The 12711-nt window shown below is 39.1% G+C and overlaps 1 protein-coding gene across 1 annotated transcript in view; it reads left to right on the forward strand.

Moving 5' to 3' along the window:
- Positions 1-12132, forward strand: part of CD109 (CD109 molecule) — a gene marked incomplete at its 5' end in the record, with an annotated part of 48408 nt that extends 36276 nt beyond the window's left edge. The window contains 4 exons of the mRNA XM_008945900.1: positions 2706-2842; positions 8730-8886; positions 9305-9407; positions 11942-12132. Of these exons, the coding sequence (XP_008944148.1) occupies positions 2706-2842; positions 8730-8886; positions 9305-9407; positions 11942-12132 (588 nt within the window). The remainder of the gene's footprint in view (positions 1-2705; positions 2843-8729; positions 8887-9304; positions 9408-11941) is intronic.
- Positions 12133-12711: the final 579 nt, after the last annotated feature.

The following is a 12711-nucleotide window of genomic DNA, read 5'->3' on the forward strand; positions in this document are numbered from 1 at the left end:
TTATAGGTGAGTAATGGTTTTTGAATGTAGTGCAGCTGATTGAGTCGGATACCATTACAAGCATCTCTCATGCAGAAGATCAGCTTTTGGTTTTCTCTTCTTAGGCCTATCACTAGAACTGGTTGCAGTGTGACAAGATTGGACCAGTTCTGCCTTCAGATTTGGCAGCTGCTTCTTAAAAGTGTTAAGAAGAAATGCAGTCCCCAAATTAAGAGTGTATAAAGAAGGAGACTTTAATTATACTCTGTGTTGTGAAAAAGATTTTTCCTTCATTGTCATGAGAAGTCGGGAAAGGAAAGTCATACCGTAACAGCAGTAACTTATTCCATGAAAATACTAGCTGATTGACCCGTTCAGTATGTGGTTTCAGACATCCTGCACTGGCAGTAAGTTCCCATTCATTAGTTTTTTCTGGCAAAACTTAAAACAGCTTTGTTTCTGTGATGACAGATCATTGAGGTACTGCCAGCTTGTCTTTCCCAAACTTTCTGCATGCCTTTAACTGGCAAGCTTTCTAGATTGGCTTCATCCTTGGTATTGCCTTCTCCTGTGGAGCAGTTGTACAGGATAAATCTTCACTGTTGCACCACGGTTGTCCTGAGTGCCTGTACAGAATTGGCTCTCTACCCACACAGCATGCTACATGCAGGGCAGGGCAAAGGGAATTATGTGTAGGTTGAAAGGAGTATAACTTTCATATAAAGTAGTGAGAGACATAGCAGCAAAAACAAAAATCAGAAATAAGACTTTTCTGTTCGCACAGACTGGATAACCTATAATTTGGACAACCCCCTGTCCTACCTTTAAAATTTGGACAACTCCCTGTCCTACCTTTAAAATTTGGACTGTGATTTTTCCATTCTTTGCCAGGGACTGTTGTAAAGGGACTGTGATTTTTCCAGAAGTGCTCTTCTTTCCCTTTTCCTTAGCCAAGCAAAGTGCATTCTGGGGTCTTACAAGGGAAGTTGAGCCACTTACTGATTAATTTTTCTAGCAAAATCAAAGATGACACCACCCCAGCTCTGCCACGTGCTTTTTTGTAATTTGTATACAAAAACTGCATGTGAACTTGCATGTTGGGGAAAATCACTATTTTGCCAACTATTGTCAACTGTTCTTTGATAGTAAATATTTTCTCAGTTTTTTGTATTTGAATTGTCATTGTAAAGGTTTGGAAGTTGAGATTTCTGATTTATCACACTAAATGTTGAGTCAGTAGCTCATTTTCTTGTTCTCTTGTCAGAGGTGGTGTCCTGTTTGTGCCACAGCAAAGGGATGCTGCAGTTATCATCAGCATTGCATTGGATGTTTATCAGTCTGAAGACCTTAGAATATTTTCTTGAAGTTAAATTTAATTTTTGGTGTCTGGTTATAAGTACATGAGTATACTCGAGCAGGCATGCTGGGATAACTGAAACCATTCATTACCTTGTATCCTTTAATGGCCAGTAGAAGGGATGATCAGTGAAGGTCTTTGCTACCTCAAATAAACTATTATAATCAACAAATTTTGTCACATTATATTTTCTGCATCATGTATGGTTATGTTTAGTGGTGGTCACCCAGCAGATTTCTTTAGGACTCTATTCTGTTCATGTATGAACCTTCATTTCCACTCTGTTCCTGTCTTTTGGCAGCTGTTTATCTCTTGGCAACTTCTACTGCTCTGGTACCTTTGGCTAGTAATCTTCCCAGCCAGCTACATGCCAACGTAACATCTAGGTAGCTTCTACTAGATAGAGCTCCACTGTCCATTTTTTTTCATTTGATCCAGGTAGCTGGTGGGTTTATAGCAACTGTTTATTTAGTTTCCACCATGTTTTCTGTTACATATTCCAGGTTTACTGGCTATCCAGAGTTTTCTAGATCCCCAGTACTGTTTTAAAAAATACTGTCACATTTGATGTTCTCCAGTCTGGTTCTAAGGCAGTTTGAAAGAAACACTGCAGGTAGTGATTCAGCTGTTTCTTTACCTCATTAAGTTCAAATCTTCAGGCAGTACACTCTGGTTTTTTACTGCATAATTTTCTGTCATGGCTGATAACATGAGAGTGCTCATTGTTTGCTCAATTCCAGCTCCAGCATTTTTGCTTCCCCATAGGCATTGGTAATTTTATAGAATATTGAGATAATCAGGCTATCTCGTAATTATTCAGATGTCTTTTAAGGTCTTCTGGTTTTACCACTCTTCTACCACTGTTCCAAGCATCCTATACAAGTGTACACTAGAAGAATTGGAAACTCTTCAAACTGTGCCTAACAGATGAGCTTGTTTTATATTCATGTTGCTGTCCTGCACTAGACATCCTGTCATACTTCCTTACTTGGCTCACGTAGCAGAGCTTGGCACTTGTTGAGCAGAAAGGGCGAGGGCTCTGGCCCGCGGCAGACTGGAGACTGTAGCTTTGTCTTTGCACAGATAAACCAGATGATGAAACTATTTAAGTGCAAGAAAACTGTATTGTTCTGAGCTTGGAGTAGCAGGCTATTCCTCATCTGTTTTGAGTGCATGAAAGTGATCAGAAAGTGCTCAGAAAGGATATTTCTTTCAGATCATTCCTGTGAATCTCATGTGTGCAACTGTCAAACACATATCCTGTCTCACATGAGCACTCCTCTGGTGTTATATTGCTAGAAAATTAGTGCTTTAGCCACACAGATTTTCTTTACATATGTCCTCTAATGTCTTAACTTGCAATCCACAGCTCAACGTTATTTACAACACAAAACACGCTGATCAGAGGCTCAGATCTGTCCGAAAACAAGAAGCATTTGACTTGAATGTTGATGTAAAGGATGACAAAGATGATAAAAACCATTTGACCTTGAATGTGTGCACAAGGTAGGTAATTCAAATGAATCTTCTCACATACCTTTTGTCTATACAGCTTTTAAATGATTTAAAGTGAGCTAAATTATCATTTTGTTTGTATAGATTTACTAATGTATGGGATATAAACCTACAAGTAAAGACACTAAAAGAATTAACTTGTTAAAATGGCAGTAGTTAAACTAAGAAGCAATTCATAAGGTAATAAATAATCTTTTTTTGGTGCAAAATTGTTGTAGCCAAGTAATATTTTTTTACTGCTATGCATAAAGATGGTGGTACCTTAAATGTTGGAGGTATATGGAAGAATTTGTGTAAACTACAAGAAAAAACTCAAAGGTTTCTTTGGTGCAAGTACTTTGTAGCTATACGGAGAACTGTGGATGGACTTTAAAATTGGACCAATGTCTTCCATGTTCTAAATTCTAGAAGCAGATTGTGACAACTGCCCATTACTCTTACCTTTCGTAAACAGAATGCTTTGCTTTTGATCTGAAGTAGATACTTTTTTCTTTTTTTCTGTTTTTTTGTAAAGAGAAAAGGAAGGTCTGAAGTGCTGAAAACACCATGAAATAGAAGTAATCATTCTTTGGTCATCTCTATTAATAAACTTTACTCTCAACCATTTTGGCAACAGTCAAAATCCATGTTTACATTATGATACATTCAACTGGGATTTTGTCTTGTGCAAGTATCTTTGTGGTTTTTCATTTACCAATATGTCTTACAGTTATGAATTTGGTAGTATAATATAATATGAGCATCATTCTAGAATTGAAAGAGGTGATGAGTTTTCCAGATAGGGTAATTCTGTTCTTTCTGCTGAGTAAGGGAGGGGATGTGTGTGTCTCTGGGATGATGTTTCTTATTCAGTAAACACCTACTAAGAGCTGAGCTGAGACTGATGAAGCATCATCTCAGAGACCACAGAACAGCCACTGGATGTTAAGTGGATAGAATTTGGATCAGATGAGAAGAGGTGACACTGAACAGTCATATTGCATATTCCTAGGTCAGCCAGTTATTCAACTAATTTGTTTTTTTGGCAGCTTTGCTGCCTTATTTTCACTTGCTGTGAAAATGTTTATACCTGTATTTGAAAGTAATATATGAAGGTGTTTTTTCTCTGGCAGTTCTTCATTATGGGCTTCTTATTGTACTCAAAGAGCACTGCATATTTCACAGAAAACCTGGTAGGAGAGATATATCTCTCTATATATTTGTTTTTATCTCTGATCTACAAGGATGTTGAGATGACTACATTCTCTGTATTTTAGGATTTCATCTCTTTATGAATACTTTTAGAAATACTGTATTCTTCTTGTGATGTTATAATGGGTTCCTTGTAAATGCAGGATTTGCAAAGTACCACCTGATCCACTGCGATTACTCTTGCAATGCTTTCCTCCACATCCTCTTTTTGTGGTTTATTTCAACTTTAAACACCATATACCTAGAACTACTTTTATATTCTGCCTCCCACAAGGGAGCTGTGACTGGAGATGGAGCCTCTAGGTGACACCATCATACAAATAATGAGCTTCAGTGAATATGATTTCAGTACAGAGAGGATTGATTTAATTTGGGAAATATCCAGCAGGCACAAAGCCAGAGCCCTGTTTTTCTGTGTTTATGGTAACCAGTTCACTGATACAGATGGTGGGCAGGGACACTAGAATACAAGAGAGCTCTTGAAATAGAATGGACTTGTTCTCTTTTAAAGTTTTCTATGAAGTGTCAACAGCTTTCTAAAGTCTAGCACAAACTCCTGACATGTAAAGGGCTTACATGATGGGTTTGGGATCTTGGCTGAGCATTCTGATTTTCTAGCTAAGACCTTTGGCTCAGAAAGACAGACAGGCAGGGCTCCATCTCTCTGGGAAGGCTCTAGGGTGATGATGTTTTAATTGCAAAGTGTTCAAAGGATAGGGGAAAATCTAGTGACATTATAAAACTGCTCTAGGAGAATATTTACAGCATTAAGATCCATCAACTCTTATGACGGAAAGTAGACTGGTATGAATGCTAGTAAGTCTGTGTTTCTGTTCTTTAGGCTGGGATGTCATCTTTGGTTACTTGGCTTGATAGACTAGTTGTCCTCTTCTTTTTGTGCCTGTATGTTGTGTATAATATAGGCATTATCTATATTAAATTCCTTAATTAGTTTAAAGTTGGTCTGCTTATGGCCTTCACAACGTGATGTGTCTACATGATAGAGAAACCAAAGTGGGCAAATACAGAAAGACTGCTGAAATCTCAACCAATTTAGCCAGATGTGGGTGTGCATAGTCAGGTAATGGAGGCTGCAGCTTTGCAGTTTCTTTTCTTTCTCTAATCTGCAGAAGATTCCTCTTTCTTTCAACAGCTAGATGGTGACTGGCTGTGATCATCTCAACTGGGTAATCTTTTATGACACTGGAGCAGATGATGTCTTATTTAAATTGAGCTGATTCTTGTTTAGAAGAGCTAACTCACTGACTGGGAGGAAGATATCCTACTTTCTTCTGTGCTCAGTCTTGTTGCATGCATACCATTTCCAGGCATAGGAAACTGCTTGCTGGTGGTTCTACTCACTCTTTTCTTTGTTTTCTGCCTACACTGTCTCGGTGGTGGTTTCTCCTCTTTGCATCATCTATGAGAGGGTCTCACACAGATCTCATACTGTTGAAGAGCTGAAACATAAAATTCAACTCAAAACATTCTCATTTCTTGTCAGGTACAAGTTTCAAGTCTTCTTTCTTTTTTTTTTTTTTTTTTGGAGAGAGAGACCATGGAGTTGAAGAGACAATGCCACCCCCAAGGCTGCCTGTCTTTGTTAACAGAGCGGGATCCTTGTAGCTGCTAGAGGTGTATCTTCTTGACAATACCAAGCTGATTTGGTTACCTGTTGGCAGTTTGCTGGCACCTCAGGCTGACTAGACAGCTTGGGTATTTTCCTCCCCTCTTACTGGTAATTGTGCAGAAGTAATTACATCCAGTTCCAATTCACTTATTTGTTTTCAATAGCAGCTACTTTGGCACAGCACATCATTTAGCAGATGGTTTCATTTGTTTCTAATCTCATGAGCCAACTGAAGTCAGCAGTTGTGCTATATTTCTTTCAAAGTCATATCTGCATTCAATCAGCCATACTGCCAGGCTTAACGGCATTGCTTTGAAAATAAGTCTTCCCTTTCTTTAAACCATCCAGCTCTACAAAGAAATAGCTTCATTCAGTTGCTTTCAACTACTGTCCAGCCTTCAAAATGAGGACTGGAGACACATCTAGTATAAAAATAATCATTTACTCTCTATGCCAAGGAGGGGAGAACTCTTCTGTCACCTGCTTTAAAGCATTACAATCTTTTGCGGGTAATTTAGGTATCATTTGTAGCACAGAATACTAGAAATCTATTTTGTTCCGTTGTGCACCTTAATATGTAAGGCTTGGTCACTAGAGCAAAGATTTTTAGTCCAGGATCTGACTCTCACATTAGAAGATGCTAAGCCACTACCCATCATATTTGACAAGTTTTGACAGTCTGGTGAAGTTTCCACTATTTGGAAAAGGGGAAACAACACCCATTTCAAGAAAGAGAAAAAGGAAGACCCAGGGAACTACAGACCAGTCTGTCTCACATCTGTGCCCAGCAAGATCATGGAGTGGATCCTTCTGGAAACTATGCTAGGGCTCATGGAAGGTAAAGAGATGGTGACAGCCAATGTGGCTTCAGTCAGGGCAAATTGTTCCTGACAAATGTGTTGGCCTTCTATGATGGAGTTTGGTGGGTAAGGGAAGAGCAACTGATGTCATACACCTGGACTAGTGCAAAGAATTCGACACTGTCCCACATAACATCCTGGTCTCTAAATTGGAGAGGCATGGAGTTGATGGATGGACCACTTGGTGGATAAGGAATTGTCTGGATAGCTGCACTTAATATTTATATTAAGTTATAGTCAGCAGCTTGGTGTCCAAGTGGAGACCAATGATGAGTGATGTTCCTTGGTGATCAGTATTGGAACAGGTGCTGTTTGACTTGTCAGTGACATGGACAGCGGGATTGAGTGCACCCTCAGCAAGTCTGTGGATGACACCAAGCTGTATGATGTGGTGGACAGGCTGGAGGGAAGGGATGCCATCCAGAGGGACCTTGACAGGCTTGAGGTTGGGCCCATGCCAACCTCATGAAGTTCAACAAGGCCAAGTGCAAGATCCTGCACATGGGTCATGGCAATCTCAAGCACAAATACAGGCTGGGCAATGAGTGGATTGAGAGCAGTCCCGAGGGGAAAGACTTGGGGGTGCTGGTTGAGGAACAGTGCAACATGACCTGACAATGTGCACTAGCGGCCCAGAAAGCAAATTGCATCTTGGGCTGCATCAAAAGAAGCATGACCAGCAGGGTGAGGGAGGTGATTCTGCCCATCTACTCCGCTCTCATGTGACCACCACTCAGAGTACTGTGTCCAGCTTTGGAGTCCTCAGCACAAGAAGGACATCTACCTGTTGGAGTGGGTCCATAGGAAGGCCACAAAAATGACTAGAAAGAACACCTCTCCTATAAAGAAAGGCTGAAAGCCTTGGGGTTGTTTGGCCTGAAGAAGAGGAGGTTTTGGGAAGATGTTATAGCGACCTTCCAGTACTTAAAGGAGGCCTACAGGAAAGCTGGGGAGGGACTTTTTATCAGGTAGGGGTAATGGCTTTAAACTGGAAGAGGTTAGATTTAGATTAAAAATAAGGAAGAAGTTCTTCACTGTGGTGGTCATGAAACACTGGAACAGGTTGTCCAGAGGTTATGGATAGGATGTGCTCTTCCTGGAAGTGTTCAAGGCTAGATTGGATGAGGCTTTGAGCAACCTGATCCAACAAGTGTCCCTGTCCATGGCAGGAGAGTTGGAACAAGATGATCTTTTCCAACCCAAGCCATTCTACGTTGAAAATAGAAAAGTCTTATTTTTTCCAAAACTGGATGAATAATATGGCTATGCATACTAAAACTAGAACTTCGAGAAATAATCTGATGATGATTTTTTTAATGGAACCATCAATCTCTATGAAGGAAATACAAAGAGGTTTGGGAGACTTTTTTGGTGTATAGCTTTATCTCACCCTCCAAAAATTAATAAAAGCAAAACAGTGCATCCATAAGGGGAAATACCAGTTCAGGAACTCCTACAGTGGTTTCTTAATTACTTCTTTTGAAACGTGATTAATTGTAACATTTCCTGCATACTTGTGATGTAAACCTGCGTGTATAGATGCCAATGGAAAGCTCCTAGTGGTGTCACTAAAATCTCTCATATGAATAATGTACAGTAGTTTTCTCAGTGCTAAACCTGCTTTTGTATTTGTGGTTGAAATTATCCAGCAGAATATAGAAAAATCAATTCTTACTCCTTTATCATTAGGAATTTTCTTGTCAGCGTTTTGTTCCATTTGTTTCTTAAGCATTTCTTAATTTAAATTTCTGTTTTACAAGGAAAGACTGAGAAACCTGGGCCTTTTTAGCCTGGAGAAGACTGAGAGACCAATGTTTATAAATATCTAAAGAGCAGGTGCTAAGAGGATGGGGCCAGTGTCTTTTCAGTGATGCCCAGTGATTGGACAAGGGCCAACAGACACAAACTGGAACACATGAAGTTCAATCTGAACCTAAGGGAAAACTGTGCTCTCAAGGTGATGTAGCATTAGAACAGGCTGCACAGAGAGCTTCTGGAGTCTCCTTCCCTGGAGAGACCTGCTGTAGGTGAACCTGCTTTAGCAGAGGGGCTGGACTAGATGATCCCCAGTGGCCCCTTACAGCCTCTACAATTCTGTGATTGTTGCTTCCATAGCTGGGATTTAATAGGTCAGACAGTTTCTTTGCACAGTGGAGTATTTCTACTAAAAGTTCCTTTGTCTCTGTGTTTTGAAAAGGTACTTGGGTTCTCGCACAGCTCCCAGTAGTGGTATGGTCCTCATGGAGGTTGGCTTACTCAGTGGTTTCTCTGTGTCACAAGATGTCATTCCATTAGACAGTACAGTTAAGAAGATGGAAACGGACAATGGAAAAGTCAGCTTATACTTAGACTCTGTAAGTTTGAAAATATCAAATAAAAGTGTTTATAGTAATGTTAATCTTGACTGTGACGTTGTTTGGTTTAAATTTGGAAAGATATTATGATTGTATTCTTTGGGGAAATCAATGTTGGGTATTCACATTGAATTACCAGTTCCACTGTTTTTTAGTGAGACTGACTAGTTAGGTACAACTCAGTTATGTTTGTGAGGGGATTTGCTAATACTCTTAAACATCATATATAAGAAGGCAGACATTTTAAGAAGTCTGTAATTTGGCCCAAAAGACTGCAAATGAGGTAAGCATCTTTGTATGCATCCTGACTCCAAGTTGTTAGAAAAGAAGTGGACTACCAGTGAGCTAGAAGTCCTTACCTCTTTCATGAAACCACCATCACCAGGCTTCTCAGGATGTTTCTCTTCTGTTTTTCTAGCTAAATGAAACACAGGTTTGTGTGGATATTCCAGCTGTGAGAGACTTCAAAGTGGCAAATATCCAAGATGCTTCAGTGACTGTAGTGGATTACTATGAACCTAGTAAGTGTCAGTCATTGTAAATGGGTCTTACTGATTCAGAAGTCTCAAATAAAGTTTTTCTTCATGGAAATAGGACAAATTTTAGTGAAGAACTGCATTGAACTGAAATTTACTTTTTTCATTGAACTACAGCCTTTTTGGACATTGGCATGCCAAATTTTCCAACAAAGAGTAGTGTATTTCCATATATATGGTCACTGTCCTAATGGTTTGGTTTCTCAGCTGGTGTGAATTGTCATAACTTAATTGTCAGCTGGTATAAATTGGCTTCAGTCTGGCCCGTTGAGTTCTCAAAACTACCAAAATGAAGCAGGAACTTAACTGTGGTTCACTTAGCAAGTTAATGATTATCTTTCAAGTAGCTTTTCCATCTGTTTCTTGTTTAAACTGAGTCCTTCACTGGAGAAAATGCCAGTGTTTTGATTTCCATAGTTATGTAAAAAAGATGTACATGGGAAAAACAGTTTCAAGGTGGGGTTTTTTTTGTATTTTTTTTTGTTTTGTTTTGTTTTTGTTTGTTTTTATTTTGTGTGTGTGTTTGTTTGTTTGTTTGTTTTGTTTGTTTGTTTGGGTTTTTTTTAGGGTGTTTTGGGGGGGTTCAGGAGGTGTAGAGTGTGTTCTAGAGGAAGGAAGCAGCAATGTACAAAGCTCTTGGGCAAAAGGAAAAGCGAAGAAAGATTACAAGCTGCTGGAGAAGATGAGAAGATATTAGAGAGGTTTACATTACACCAGCCAGCTGAAACATTATTAAGGATTTGGGCTTGGCTTGAGATAAGGCATAAAAAAGTTGTATAAGCAATTTTTTTTTCATGCTGGTTTGGTTTAGCATGAGAGAAGTATGCTATGATGTATAGTGCTTTAGCTAGATGAAGATCACATTTATTCTGTGTAGGCTGATATTTTTTTTTTTCACTAACAGAATTTTAAAGTAAAATAGGAAATTAGTGGATGTAACTACATTGTCCATTAACCCAGAGCATGTTTTAAGGCGTGATGGCTTAACAAATTAGAACAATTTTTGAGAGAAACATATAACACTTAGATTCTATGGCCAAAATGAATTTTCACATGCCTCAGTTCCTATTGGAAGGGCTCACAACCTAGTCTTTTGTAAGAATGCTGTTAGGTAGGCTAATGAGTATGTGTATTAAAAAGTCATATACAAATGCACATATATAATATTTTATATTTTCTTTAAACACATTTAGTATCAGTAAAGCCTAAATAAATCAGTATTAATGTAAAAATATGAATTAACATCCTTAAGGACTAAAATCTGTGTGACATAATCAGTGCTGCAATAGAAAGATTTGACTTTAAGAAAAAGATTGCTTCAAATGTTTATTTCACAAGACACCATTTCTATTACTATGTAGTACAGACATACTGTTGGTCAACCTATATGCATGTGCCACGATTTTGAGTTCTCCTGAGTGAACTCCTTCCTATCTAATATAGGAACGTGCTTCTAGTTTAGTCTGTTCTTCTCCATTACTCTCATAGTTGGTGACCCAAAATGCAGTGTATTTTATGTGATAATGACAGTCAGATTTGTGTCATATTCAGAGCTAGGAGATGTCTGAGGAGTCTTCATGCTCTGGTATTTATCAAAAATGTTATGTCTGTGTGGCAGATACTACAACTGGCATAGGTAGAAGGCCTGGCAATACAGCAGTGCCAGCAAGCGTATCTGCCAGGGTTAACATACACAGTTACTCTTACTGGGCTTTGTACTAGAGTGTCATGTAAGCAATTTGGCCTATAAAGATACATCTTTTATTATTTAAATATCTTAAGGCTTGAATGGAAATCGAATATAATTTAAGTTAAAAAATACCAATATTAAAAAAAAGAAAGGACGGTGCCCTTGGGTGGAGTGAAAACCTTCAAACCAAAAAATACACTATGGGAATGAAAATTTCAATAAGTCTGTTCTGTGAGCAATTACCATGCAGTGATGTTTTTGAAATGAATGCTATTCTCCAAGCTTCTAGTGTGTTTGGCTCTGTAGCAACCCTTCAGGGAATAGAAGAGCAAAATACAGGACAAGGAGCTAGGTGAGGTGGGCAGTCCCAGATTCAGGAAGCTGAAGGTCCCAAACATCATAATGAAACAGAAAGTGTCAGTTATGGGAGACCTAGCTCTTAAATGTTATAGCCAGTAACCTTCAGGTAAAGCACATGAATTCCTTTGTCATGGAGGTTGCTGTGTAGTCAGGGGCAAAATTCCTCATAAAATGTTTGACTGAACTTTGTGAATGGATTTGGTGTGACCGTTGAGACTGGGTCTGTAGAAGTGTGCCTTTCATCAAGCGTTTGCCTGAATCTATTTGGAGCATTTTAATGTTTTGGGAGAAGAACAAATATTAATGCCTAGGTTTAAACACCAACTCTGGGCATTATTTTACAGTGTATGACAAGGTCTTCATCAGAGTTCAGTGCATCCTTTCAAAATGCTTTCTTTGTGAAGCTGATTTGTTGGTCAGTTCTCAATTCAAAGGTCATTAACTAATGTTAACTAACCTTTCTGAACAGGGAGAAGATCGGTGAGAAGCTACAATTCAGAAGTAATGCAAAGTGTAACCCCTTGTGACTTCTGTGAAAGTGATTGCAGCCTGTGCCACCGAGACGGTTCTTCAGCCTTGCTTCAGCACTCTTCATTGGCCTCCTTGTTCTGCGTGCTGTTTCTCCTTCATGTAAACTTGCTGTGCAGTTGGGTGCTGTAAAAAGAAACAGATTGTTTCACATCTAAAATTTCCATAAATTATCCAAAGAAATTTTTATGTTCAGATACCAGCCTGTCTTTAGTGATTACAGTGACCAAACTCCTGCTGTGTTCAGGGAGAGCTGGGCTGGCCCATATGGTGAATTTCTGGCTGTGCCAGAAAACTTCTTTAAGTGTCTGCTGGAAAAACTTTGCAAGTGTTAGTTTCATACTGAAGTTATTTTCTGAAGCACAAGAGTTATCAAGAAAGCAATCTGAGAAAATACAAACCTAGCTCCATGTTCCTATTCCCTTTTTACCCCAGCTTTCAATTGCGCTTGATTTTTAGGGTTGTATGTTAGTTTACCATGCTTTTCCAAAACACTATCCACTTCTCTGTTGGGGTGTTGGTAAGCGGGGTGCTGGGAGCTTAGTATCAGAGCTCGCTTTTTTTTCTGTTCTGCAGACATGACACTTAATATTGAACTTTGCTGTATGTTCTCATGGGGAATAATATGAAAAATAAAAGGGAGCTGGCTTCAGAGCAGACCCAAGAGCCAAGAAGTGCTGCATTCACAAGCTGTTGAACGCTCCAGAAAAT

The sequence above is a fragment of the Merops nubicus genome, unplaced genomic scaffold (genome assembly GCF_000691845.1).
Source record: "Merops nubicus isolate BGI_N331 unplaced genomic scaffold, ASM69184v1 scaffold4378, whole genome shotgun sequence".
Lineage (NCBI taxonomy): Eukaryota > Metazoa > Chordata > Aves > Coraciiformes > Meropidae > Merops > Merops nubicus.